Source organism: Taudactylus pleione, unplaced genomic scaffold, assembly GCF_031769625.1.
Source record: "Taudactylus pleione unplaced genomic scaffold, aTauple2 ptg000324l, whole genome shotgun sequence".
Lineage (NCBI taxonomy): Eukaryota > Metazoa > Chordata > Amphibia > Anura > Myobatrachidae > Taudactylus > Taudactylus pleione.
In genome coordinates, this window is record NW_028284725.1 from 826,853 (window position 1) to 840,623 (window position 13,771).

Consider the following 13,771-nt stretch of genomic DNA (forward strand, 5'->3'; position numbering starts at 1 on the left):
GACATATTACAAATGCAAGAGAGAGCGATAAAAGGGTTATTGGCAGCAGGACATCACTACAAATATCTGCATTAATGGCTGAGATGTGGTTGGGTGTATCAATTGAATTGGCCAGTGAGCACAAATGGTATAACACACAAACCATGCTCTTACCCAGAGATGAAGATTCTCGCCCCATCTGTCCCATACGTCCCTTCTCCTTCTTGCCGAACAATCTCCCGATAGAAGACTTTATGCTCTTCTTTTTAGCAGCTTTGTGCAGCGAGTCCTGGCTGGCGCTATTCGTGCCACCGAGGCCATCTGCGCTCAGGCTGTACGGAGAAACACAAGTTGGACGCATGAACTATTGGGAGTATATAGCAGCAGCTGCAGGATGAGTATTACTTGAGTGATTAGACTGGAGGGACAGTAGGTGGCGCTGCATCTTTAGCTGTCACTATGTAAAAACAGGCACTTGACGTGACAATACTCCATTATATATAATTTCTATGCTGGCCTTGTGAGATGCGAGGGAACTTGCAATAAAACACTGAAAAACAAACTAAAGTGTACCCAATGCCTAAACACACTAGAGGCAACAATTTTGTGTGCTGAACAAGTCTTCTACCTTTCAATCCACTAGGGGTAAGGGACAGCAGAAAAAAAGGCATGATGCGCCAGGCAGCTCATTTCTCAGTGATATCAGTAGTTCTTAGTACATTGATAGGTGTCATTCTCATGGAGATTGGGTCAGCCTACAAAATGGCCGCCTGCATGGTCACAGTTATGGGAAATCTTTAAAGTATGTGACCAATAAAATATCACACACCATTTTCATGGGTAACTGTGGCACTTGTTAATAGTAAACTAATAATACTGAAAATATTTTTTCCATACCAGAGACTCATTTGCTAACAGTTTTGTGTTAATGAAAAAAAATAAATAAATAAAAAGAACTATATAGAACTTTGACTTCAAAGCAATTCCCGCTCTGTCCTGAGGGAATCACAGATCCGGCATTAGAATCTGCTGTGTGACCATGTAACCGAGATAATGACTTAAACTGTATAACAACTTTACTTCCGCTAGATAAGTTCCCATTACATGTATAAAAAAGAAAACTGAAGACAGGGTTAATACAGTCGCTTCAGGCCACTAACTTAGCGAGTCCATTTTATTCTTCCATTGGACCATATCTACCGCAAGCACTTTACGTGTATAGCCGCAGTAAAAGCCATTACTGAGGTAAGTTTCCGTAGCAGGATATATAAACTGCAAATATGAAGTCAGTCAGTTTATAGATTTCATAACACGGGAACATCTATTATTCTTAGATTTGTTTTACTGGGGCATCCCACATCTGGCCATACATCTAAAATTATCAGGGCGATAAAATAATTACATACATTTACTAATTAACTGTATTGAACGAATAGACAATTTAGAAGCAGTAGTACAATAACATATTGCTGTTTTATGAAAGGGGCGATACTTGTCAAGAGTGTTGCTATCTATTGGCTCAATTGCCAACTGGTTCCAGACCCCACTGACCCTGAATAGACCGGCATAACTAGCCATCCTGCACACCAGATTGGACACAAGAACAGGGTTAAAGTTGCACACAAACAGCCAAAGAGATATTCACATTGTATAAATATATTGCGATGGAAGTAATGCAAAACTGGTCCCCCCCGGTAAGACCGGTAACACACACAACCAGACGCACAAACTGTCTCGGAACCAGGTGCTGGAACTGTGAAATCCCCAGCCAGCCAGGGGCGTAACGGTGGGCACCCAGTGTCCCTCATGGACTCAGAGAAATAATTTTACAAGTAAGAGAAAAATCCCCTTTTTTTTCTTTTATTAAATGGAAAACACTGGGTATGTGGGACATCCCAAAGCCATCCCTTTAAGGGACAGAACGCTCCTGTGCTACGCTAAGAACCAGACCCCCAAAGCTGTAAAATTTAATGTAGGTATTCTCAGCGGCCACCTTACAGAGCTGTTCCGCAGAGGCACCACAGCGAGCCACCCAAGAGGCCCCCCACAGATCTAGTGGAATGAGCCCTCACTGAGGGCGGGACTGGCTTCTTTGCCAATAGATGGGAGGGATGAATGGTAAGGACCAAGGAGCCAGAGTTTTCTTGGAAGCTGCCACACTTGCTGAAGTCATAAAGAACGAACAGAGAGTCCAACTTCTGAATACCCTTGGTCCGATCAACATAAGTGCGAAGAACCCGGACCATGTCCAACGTACAGTCTGTAGAATCAGAGATTGAAAGCGTAGGGACCGCAATCTCCTGGTTGATATGGAAGCGTAATACTGCCATCAGGAGATAGTCCAGACGTGTAAGGAGAACAGGATGGAACACAAGGAAAGGTGCAGGGTGAGACAATGCGCTGAGCTCCGATCGCAGCAGGGGTGACTGGGCCACATAATATTTGTGTTTAAACTTGGAACGCTGGTCTCTGAAGCGATCAGAGACTAAAGAAGCCTCTGATCGCTTCAGAGGCCAGCGTTCCCAGTGATGCAGTTCGCGGGTGACGTCATGATGTGAGCGGCCTGCCCTGCTGGATCTAGTTAGATCCAGTGAGCGGAAGGCATCTACGCGGGAGCGGTGCCCAGCGGCCAGCGTGAAGAGAAGTAAGAGAGGTAAGTGGGAACTGTTCTAAACTGGGAGGGAGCATAGCATAAGGGGCACTACTAGGGGCATTAATGGGGGCACAGCTTAAGGGGCACTACTGAGTGCACTGCATAATGGGCACTACTGGGGGCACCGCCTAAGGGGTTCTAATATAGGGACCATCGAGTAAGGGGCACTTAATGAGAGGCACTACTGTGGGCACTGCGTAAGGGGCTTTAATACAGGGGGCATTGCATAAGGAGCTCTTATACAGGGGGCACTGCATAATGGGCACAACTACAGTGGCATTGCATAAGGGGCTCTAATACAGGGGGCACTACTACAGGGAGCACTGCATTGGTTTTTATTAATAATAACCCTTTCAAAATTGCATATAAGACTTTTTTCATTCTTGTGGCGCCCACACACTCTTAGACCTTGAATATTCGGCCCGGATGGTATTTTGATTTTGACATGCCTGCACTAGAGGATAGTGACCGTGGGCAGACCACACAAAATACGCACGCCATACATGATAATAGATCCTCGCCACAGGTTTCCCAGCGCGGAGCATGGTCTAGATAACAGAATCTGAGAAACCCTTGGCTTTTAGGATTGAGGTATCAATAGCCACCCAGTCAAAGCCGGATAGCTGAGGGCAGAATGATGGCACGGACACCGGGAGAGAAGATCCAGCTTGAGAGAGAGGCGCCATGGAGGCACAACGGAAAGACCGAGGTGGTCTGCATGCAAGGCCCTCCATGCCCAGGCCGGAGTGATGAGAATGGCAGCGATGCCTTCCTGCTTCAACTTGCGAAGGACCCGTGGAAGAAAAGAAATCGGTGAAAATAGATACATGAGTGGAAATTTCCAAGGTACCGCGAGCGTGTCCACCAAGAAGGCTCCTGGGTCCCTGGGGAGAGCCTCCAGAGCCTACTTGGACTCACTACCTTCCAAGAGCGAAGCCATAACGCACATCTAGCTGCCACAGAGGAAGCAGACAGCTTTGAGGATAGGATTCCCAAATCAACAGCGGTCTTGCCAAAGTAAGAACTAGCCTCCCTGATGGTATCCACTAAGGAAAGGAGGTCTGATCAATGAGCTCCCGAGCGGAGTCCTTCCTCCAAGGAATCTGCCCATCGGCCGAGGACTTTGGTAACCCATGCTGAAGCATGGGTAACCAAGTAATAATAATATAGTTTTATATCTAATCAGGAAACTAAAACTCCTAAACTGACTAAATAATGTAGGCAGTAATAAGCTGTAATGCACTACTTAAACTCACAATAAACAGTGCTGTAAATGAAGTTACATAAACTAAACTAACCACAGACACACAGAAGTACAGTTCAAGTGCTCAGAAATAAACAAACAGACATAACAGGCACAACAACCAACACCAATAGGTGAGGAAGGAGATTAGAGAAAAACCTGGCACCACAAGGGTGAGGTATAGGGGAGGCAGAATGGCCTCTCTCCATGCAGGCAGGCAGCTCAGTCTTGTTAGATGGCTGCTCAGCGTCTGAGAGTGGGAGGAAAGAGGAGCCCTTGGTGGGAAGCCCAGGAACAGGAACCAGCCAAAGGGAGAGAGGTGGAGAAACCCAGGGCCGGATTACGGCCCACATGGGCCTGGAGCTGAAAATTTTCAAAGGCCTATACTGAGAAGGGGAAGAGCTGTGATCGGTGCTGTGTGGGTGTGGTCAGAGTCACCTTGGTGTTTGCACCCCCTACACTATGAACACAATGTCTCCCTAACTGCATAGAAATAGAAAAATTGCATAATTTTTTTTTAGGGGGAAAACTGGGAAAACTAGTTAAATACTTAAAATTTATGAGCAGTTAGGCAGCTGGTAATCATGCTGTCATGTGGATGGGCCTATTTTTATGTGGAGGCCTGGAGCTGTAGCTCCATCCGCCCCATTGTTAATCTGGCCCTGGAGAAACCGGGGAAGGCTCCACCCCATCTGACCATACCCAGAGACCTGCCACCTAAGGACGCCTCCATTGCAGCTGTGTCCCTGGTGGTCTAGATGTAACACAGACAAGACTGTGTACCTGCTGCCAGTACTGCAGGAGGCTGCCCACCACGCCAGTGGCGTTTGCCGCTTTGAGCCTGCTCCCCACATAGTGAGTAGCCTCTTACCTGCCTGTGTCTGCCCGCTCCTTTGTGCTGAGGAGGTGGGCGGTGGCGCAACGGCCGCCGGAGGGGTGGTGGAGCAGTCAGCGGTAGTGAGAGCAACGCTCACCACTGACAGCACAGAGAAAAGAAAAAAAAATCAATTTACAACGTGCCCTCTTCCTGAAGCGGGGCATAGGGGAGGATGAGCCTGTGCTGCTTGGAGAGAAGGTAACTCCTTGGTGCCCAGGCTCCTGCAGCTCACCCTATACCCACGGTCCCAGCGTCCTCAGTTGGATGAAAGGAAAACCTTTTATTTCCTTAGGACTATACCGACTTATTCTGAGTTGGGAGCAAAGCAAATAAGAGCCAGTCACTACACCTTAGTAAAACCATGCTGCCCTGCAGGTGGGACAGATGTAACTTGCAGAAAGCTTAGATGTGAGAGGGGCGTGTCCTAGCCCAGATGTGAGAGGGGCGTGTCCTAGCCCAGATGTGAGAGGGGCGTGTCCTAGCCCAGCAGTGAGAGGGGCGTGCCCTAGCCCAGCAGTGAGAGGGGCGTGCCCTAGCCCAGCAGTGAGAGGGGGGCGTGTCCTAGCCCAGCTGTGAGAGGGGGGCGTGTCCTAGCCCAGCTGTGAGAGGGGGCGTGTCCTAGCCCAGATCTAAATCGCAGTGTAAAAATAAAGCTGCCCAGTATTTGTGAACTACATGCAAAAGCAGCCAGTATTTACCCTACATGCAAATATAATAAATCTATTTGGATCCCTTGCATTGCAGCATGGTCTGTTCCAGATAGAAAGTTACTTGCTCGATTTTTCTTGCTTTACTCCCATATCAGAATCAGCACCTATATGTGAACCAGATATCTATTTCCCTGTAAATGCCTCCTCTGTGTCATCAGGAATTGCAGCAGGAGGGTTCCATGCAGTGCCCCATTCATAGGGTTTACGACGTGTAGACACAATAAGGCAGGTTACTAAATCCTGGATTAAAGGACAGAAACTGTAAATCATTTAGAAATAAAAAATAAATTGCGGTGGAAAAAAAGAAAAATGCTTCACTTTAGTCTCCTTAGAGCTGTTGAATACATTAGTTATTACAAAAACCATAAAAGCATTGCCCAGGCTTGTGTAAGCAAACCCCCGCCGCGTCTGCAGAAGCTGTGGCGATGAAATTTAACTACAGTATTGGTCATGAGATCTGATGCAGGCTTAGACGCCTCGTGCTTCTGCATCTGTTGTGTAACTACAAGTCCCACCTTACCCTTCTGTCCAAAGGTTGGCTGGGCATGCTGGAATTAGTCCTTCCACAACAGGGTGCCTACAGATGTGTCCTCATACACTGTAGCTTCAGTCCTGCCAAACAGCCCCTCCCACTGCGCCAGGTTCCAGAAGACTTGGCCGTGCAGAGTGTCTTTTCGCTCAAAATGTGCATCTTATTTGCACAAACAACTAGATTGCACTGATCAATGTGATGTGAGACGTGTATATCTGTGTGCAACCGAGTCTGAGAACTATATTTACTAACGTGCGGGTTTTTAGAAGTAGAGATGTTGCCCATAGCAACCAGATTCTACTTAACATTTATCTAGCACATTCTAGAAGATAATACATTTGAGTCTCCCATATCCAAATATTTCGAAATACGGAATATTCCGAAATACAGAATATTTTTAGCATGAAACCTTTATTTGAGGCACAAATTATTAAAAATATTGTATAAAATGACCTTCAGGCTGTGTGTATAAGGTGTATATGAAACATAAATGAATTTCATGTATGTACACAAACTTTGCTTGAGCCACAAGATTATTGAAAATATTGTATAAAATGACCTGCAGGCTGTGTGTATAAGGTGTATATAACACATAAATGCATTCTGTGTGTATATTGGGGTCCTATTCCCAAGTTATTTCATTATGATATGCAAATATTCCAAAAAACAGAATATTCCATTAGCCAAAATACCCCTGGTCCCAAGCATTTTTGATATGGGAGACTCAACCTGTAGCTAGAATCCACTTCTAAAAACCAGCACTTTAGTAAATATCTCCCCCAAAACTCTATACAAAGTCCCACAATGCAGCGGATGTGGCTTTTTCTCACGACAAGTTCCGTTGTGTTAAGGTGACAGCCCAGAGTCTGTAGAGTCTGAGTGGTGTTTCACTGGATCTGTGATATGAATAAAATGCTAAATTGAAAGAAAAAGACGGTACGCGCTACACCACTGGGAGCGGCGCAGTAGCCGGACGTCTGGCACCCTATGGCGTACTGAAGCTAGATATAAGAGGAGACGCATCTGTATCTGAGGTATAACCTCTCTCTAAATTCTTCTCTCACTTCAAGGCTTCCAAGTTCAATACAGCTTTCCATGCCCTTAAGTTACAACAGCCAGCAAAATACAAAGGTCAAGAACACCGTCATACAGGTAACACTCCTGTTCCGAAAAAAAGAGAAGACGTTTCTAGTCATCTATTCCTAACACTCTCTGAGGTTGTATGGTATTCAGATGGCTCCTACCTTCCCCGGGACTCTCTTCCGTCCTCCATAGGGCTGGCTTGCAGAGCAAGTGCCTGTGTCATTCTCTCCAGTCGTACAGCCCGCGGGGTCAAAGGAGGGGTGGTCTCACACTGCATTAAGGACTTATCGTCTCTTCCGTCTTCTTTAGGGACATGATTCTACATAAGGGGACAATGAGCGTTAAAACATCAAATATACAATTTTTTTTCTTCTATTTTAGAAGCTTTCAGCAGGACATTCTACAGACTCTATATTCCATTGCTGTCTTGTTGCAGAAAACAGAACACAAGGTCTGTACTCACAATTACAAAAGGTGAAACAGTAGTATATACAAGAGATGGAATGAAGGCTGCAGTTCTGCATATGAACACATGGTGTCACTATAACGACAAGCCCCATGCTGCCTAAACCCCAGCGGTAGTCGGGTTCATGCTGCTCTGAGAGTAATGGGAATCCATAGGAACCATTTAGCAAAGTAAATTAAGGATTTTGCCCAGATGAATAAGACCGGAGCATGCCCAGCCACAGTCCAGGCTGTCTAATCACTTTTAGGCACAAAAACAACTGATCTCATACACTACCAAGTGATTTATAAAACAAAAGCAATATTAATATATGTATAAACTCTGGCTGATCATATCTGTATAAACAGTGAGTTCTGAAGTCCATCGCTTATATTCAGAGATGTCAATTCCTAGTGGTGGAAAAAAGGTGTGACTTTTCTATGTGATTGCTGGGGCTTTTCAGCTAGTACATGCATGGTGCGAGTTTAAGACGAGAGTCTGGGCTTCCACATGCCCCTGGCTTCTGTATTCACCACAATACCACCCCTAGGGTCTGGGTTTGATGAACCAATGTTGCTGCGCCCTGCAAAACAGGAGAGCCTTAGTGCTGCAGACAATTTCATAAGCCTGTAAAGTTTTCAACTGCAAGGTCCGTGCAAATGACAACTCGCAATGTACATATGCAACATAGCATAAACACAGCGACTCTTTGGTCCCCTCACCAGACCTCCTGCGCTGTCCACAAGCTCAGAAATGAAATACGACAGCACAGATGTGGCCTTGTAAAACAAGTGACTGTTATTATTAATTGAAGAATAAGTATAAAATGACTGACAATCTTTCCTTTGAACCTACAAACATCCAACGAACTTGTCATCTAAACAAAGACTTATGCAATAGATTGCTGCAGCCACTGTGGGAACTACTGTAAGTCTTCCAACATTTTTAAAGCGGCAGTCATTTTAAAAAGGCAACACCAAGATGGTTTTGCCTTTAAAATGATTGCCGCTTTAAAAATGTTGGAAATTTAAAATTACAGCAACCTATTACATGAGCCTCCCCAAGTCTTTATTGCGTCACATCTCGGCACATAAAGATCAGTGAATCACTTAAAAATGATTTTATAAAAAGCGGCTAAAGACAACAATGAATCTATAGATAACAATACATACACTTCTGTACAGCCATGCCCAAAAGTTTTGAGAATGACACAAGTATTGGTTTTCACAAAGTTGTGAAACAGCAAACTTTGTGAAAACCAATACTTGTGTCATTCTCACAACTTTTGGCCATGGCTGTACATTCAAAACAAAACAGTGATAAAAATACTGCAATCTAACGTATGGGTATAACGAAGAATACTATGATGAAATGTCAACACATCTACATACTTGTACAGAGGTATGAAATCAATGATCCTCTATCTGCTAAAAAAAATAATCTCAATGACCCAATGAATACAGAAAGGCCTATGTAAGGCAGGGTGTAGAGTGACTAATCCAACGGGGTATACTGAAAGGAAAATACTAAACATGTCAAAGAGTGACAAGAAAATGAACCACAATAAAAAGGACTCTAGTAAAAGATTTTACCGGGACAGAAGTAAGAATCACTATAAAGAAATCACAAGGAAAGAAAAACAGGTGCAGATATCACTGAAAACATTTATGTCAAGCTTCAACTCAGAATAATTACTGATTAATTTAACTTTGCAAATGTCAAGCAGACACTGCCGTAGCCACATCACAATCTCTGCAGGGTATGATCGATTGAAGAGAGAAGGTATTCACTAACGTAATATGCAGGAAAACATTAAAACATAACAACGTTAAACCATAATTGCAACAAGAGAATGCCAGTTACATTAAGGGCGGGAATTTCAGTGCACGGAGTCTAAAAGCGCCTGCAGTTCTACGCATGGTCTGATGGTGGCAGCAGTGAGATCATATAAAAAGATTAGCCCTTTGCATCAGCTGTTCATAAAGGCCTCCTGCTGTGTAGGGTACTACAGCAATATTATCTGTCTAGTACAGGGGTCCCAAACTCTGTCCTCATGAGATCCATGCTTGTGCATAGATGATATAATCAAACTGACTGAGGTACTAAATTACCTGTGCTTAAGTATGGATATCCTGAAAACCTGGACTGTTAGGGGAATCACTGGTCTTGTAGCTAGAGCTCAACAATGGTGCAATTGCAGTTTACAACTAAAACTCATTTACCTAGCCATATAGCATTGCATTGTAAAAGTCAGCAAGGATAATGATCCATCATATCACCCCTCCCCCTGCATTTAGGTGACTGTATACGTGGGGGAATGGTGCAACAACATATATTATGCATACATATGGACTACTAGATGGAAATGATGAGCACATAAAGAATGTGGGCAGATGTACTAAGCCTTGGAGATTGATAAACTACCAACCTATCAGCTCCTAACTGCCATTTTTCAAACACAGCCTATAACATGGCAGTTAGGAGCTGATTGGCTGATACTTTATCTCTCTCCAATTTATCACTCACCAAGGCTTAGTACATCTCCCCCTTTAGCATCTTCTCATCACAGCACGGACAGATTCTGATCCTACGGCTTTGGCCGTAGTCATAAAAAAAAAAAAAAAAGAAGGTGGTGCTTACGAATTTGTCTCCCTCCCTGGCTGGGCTGTGAGGGGTGATGCGTGGGGTGGAGTGCCCGCTGCTGGGTGGGGAAGGGCTGGCCAGAGTGGAGGTGGTGACGGAGGTCGGGATAGAAGTGGCCGAGCGGTAGCGCCCTAGTGATCCGTCCAGAGTGCCGCTGGTGACTCGGCTCTCTATCTCCTCAGCTCGCAGCTCCGTGGTCTCCTTCTCCTCCTGTATTAACCTGCCGGGAGTAGGCAGCGTAAGTGGAGAAGCAGACGGGTGGCGAGGACAGACACAGATGGGGATGCCGGACAGCAGAACAATACGTACTTGATCTCTTTGTTGATCGCCTCCAGCTGCTCCTGTAACATGATGGCCAGAGTCTGCACGTCTGTCTGGCCGCTAGGAGACAGGAGGTCCGCTGAGCTGAAGATGGTATCTCTGTCGTCTTCATCTGAGCCGTCCAAGTCGCCTTCAAAGGCTTGCGCCACGTTGGCCAGTACGTTGGCCTGCTGCGCCCGTTCCCAGTCCTGCTCGTCCAGTGTTCGAATCTGAGAAAGGGTGACGGGTAAAACATTAAAAGCGATTTTGCTGTGGGAAATTACCTGATCCCGGCAGGCCTCCAACCCCTGACAAACGGGGCCGGAGTTTTTACCGCCTGGAAAGACAGAAGCAGCAAATCAAACATCTGAACTATAGGAAGCCATTTGTTATCCTGAGCGAGGCTCTATACCAGTGATCCCCAACCTCAGTCCTCAAGGCACACTAACAGTCCTGGTTTTATTGATATGCGTGCTTGAGCACAGATGATTAAATCAAAATTACTGAGGTACTAACTAAGTCACCTGTGCTCAAGCATGGATATCCTTAAAACCTGGACTGTTAGTGTGCCTTGAGGACCGTGGTTGGGAACCCCTGCTCTATACAGTACTAAGACCAATCTCCAGGGGACATTCAGCTATGAATCCGCATCTTAAAAAGGACAACTATATCAATGTGCAGAAAAGAAATGCATTTACTCTGGCAACCATTTTTTATTAGCAGTTTTTAAAATCACCTCATAATTGAGGGCTCAGGGACCAAATCACTAAGTAAGGTCAGGGCTGCTGTAATTCTGGGTGAGGGGGCGATGGTACTCGATGTTACCGATGCTTGTGGAGGTTTGCAAGATATTACGCATGAAATATAGCAGTAGTGGGAGGCAGTGGGCATCTCCATGCTGGCAGTTCGATATTTATGCAGCAGACCTGCGTGTGATTACGGAGCTGCGATCACAATAGCGACCTTAATGAATCAGGCCCTCCGAGAGAAGACGCATTGGTAGATTTACAAATGTGATTATTTTAACTGGACCATCTCCATAAACAGCAGAGGCGGCCATTTTGTATAGAGAGTTCCTATTCAGCCTGTGGGTGCACCAGAACCCAGGACATCCATGAGACACCAGGAATAAAAACAACAACATGAGTTGGTCGGCAGTCTCTGATAAGTATGTTTAATTATTATATTAAACTAACTTTTTAATAATAGTTTCTTTTTTCCAAGATCTAACATCAATAATAGTTACAAACACACAAAAGTCAATGAATTCATAAGGAGCAGATAATATGATGATGAACCCACCTCCCTGTTCCGCCACACTACAACATGGGGTGTCCATGACCTTTCTAAAGTCCTTAAACCAGCGTTCTTACATCAAGATTCACCGGCACACACCCGCCCATTGAGGGGGCTACTTCTTCCCACAGCATGGGTCACCTCTATGACAGCACCCATTATTACCACTCTGCCAGTGTGCTCCTAAACACCAGTCCTACGCAAATCATACACACGTGCTTCTGTTTCCCACGCTCTCTCTGCCCCTGGTTCTCTCCAGGTAGACAATAACTAAAAATCTGGACTGTTCAACAACACTTATTCCATGACTACACAGAGGGGTACCCCCCATCTTGCAGCAAGACAGGATATGTCTGTCATCCCCAACACTCCACCGGACATGGGAGAGAGAGGGAACTCCTGGTCCTGTCAGGAATCTGCCATCTTGCCGTGGGCCTGGGCACAACAGACATTTCATACGCAACTGTAGATGTTTACAGCACAATATAAAATTATGGAATCAAATCATTCCCCAGCCTTACAACATTAATATAGGTGGAACATAAACCTTGTTTAATACCCAGGGGTCTGCGACAGATGTGAAATATAAAGCTGTATCCTCATGCACTGGTGTTGTGTCATTATTATTTATACAGCACAAGGAATAATTGTCCAGAAAACAGAAATATAAAAGGTACTTACATAGGACAGAATCCAGAGACCGCAAGAAAAAACAAAAAGGAGTCATTTAGTCAATTAAAGAGAACAACTGTCACCTACGTAGGTTAACGCTTACAGCCCTGCTTTTAAATGACATCCCATAGATCAGGACCTGACGGCTTTGCATGACCAGATCAGCCATAACAGATGAACGCACGTCTAGTGTATCCGTGTGATAAAAATGGGCCTAGTTTAATGTAACCCGACGTTAAAAAAAAAAAAAAAAGAGAAAACCTAAAGTGGACACAAGAAAATGCAATGCAACTTCTTTCTAAGCACTCCATACTGAAGGTGTATGGGTTTCTTTCATACAATGATATAGACTGTGTGGCAGCACAGACGGTGTAATGGTTAGCATTACTGCCTCACAGCACTGAGGCCGTGGGTTCGATTTCCACTACGGCCCTAACTGTGTGGAGTTTGTATATTCTCCCTGTGCTTGCGTGGGTTTCCTCCGGGTGCTCCGGTTTCCTCCCACACTCCAAAAATATAATGGTAGGTTAATTGGCTCCAAAAATTAACCCTAGTGTGTAAGTGTGTGCACATGTAATAGGGAACATAAGATTGTAAGCTCCACTGGGGCAGGGACTGAAGTGTATGGCCAAATATTCTCTGTAAAGTGCTGCGGAATATGTGTGCGCTATATAAATAACTGGTAATAAATAAATAGATGTACAATCTGCATGTTAAAATTAATATGGTGCCCAATGCACACTACATAGAATTAAAGAAAAAAAAATCATACTTCTAGGGTTCAACACATGGCGCATTTTTACAGCAAAACAATATACTGGCCAATGTGTGGTTCGGTGAAAACATATGTAATTGTTGTAGCTCAGGCGTGAATGCCTTGCCTGCGTGCTAGGGGAAAACAGATGTATTTTTATAGCTACATTGCTATACTAGCAATTGGGCATTTACCCCTCAATATGTGCAGAGGACATCACCCACATTGTTAGTGATACATTGTACAAATTGCACAAAGACGCCCCTACTGACAGCGGCACACATTCCCCAATTGCTGTCTGTCCATCAAAGACTCCGCAATTGCTGGCAGTGTGCATCTCAGACGTCCCCCTATTTGCAGGCCATATATAGTACAGAGATCGCACCCCCACCTGTGACATCTGTTGTACATCAGAGTAGCAGACTGTTAACCTTTCTTGTGTTTATGTTCTAACTCTATAATTAACTACAGGTGCCATTTGAATATCTGATAGATTGTAGACCATATTTTGCAGTTACACCTCTAATTTTCAAACAGTACATTGCACAATTGTTGACCAATCAATGAAGCCCAGTTTCTGGTCT

At 44.7% G+C, this 13,771-nt stretch overlaps 1 protein-coding gene across 6 annotated transcripts in view; it reads right to left on the reverse strand.

The window, feature by feature from the left end:
- PPFIA3 (PPFI scaffold protein A3) overlaps window positions 1-13,771 on the reverse strand; it is a 104,998-nt gene that overhangs the window by 26,197 nt on the left and 65,030 nt on the right. For 5 of the 6 annotated variants that reach the window (XM_088443048.1, XM_088443044.1, XM_088443047.1 and 2 more), the window contains 4 exons: window positions 10,475-10,695; window positions 10,163-10,385; window positions 7,239-7,396; window positions 154-311 (listed from right to left, as the gene is read on the reverse strand). In XM_088443048.1, the coding sequence (XP_088299174.1) occupies window positions 154-311; window positions 7,239-7,396; window positions 10,163-10,385; window positions 10,475-10,695 (760 nt within the window). The remainder of the gene's footprint in view (window positions 1-153; window positions 312-7,238; window positions 7,397-10,162; window positions 10,386-10,474; window positions 10,696-13,771) is intronic. The other variant, XM_088443045.1, reaches the window with a different exon arrangement.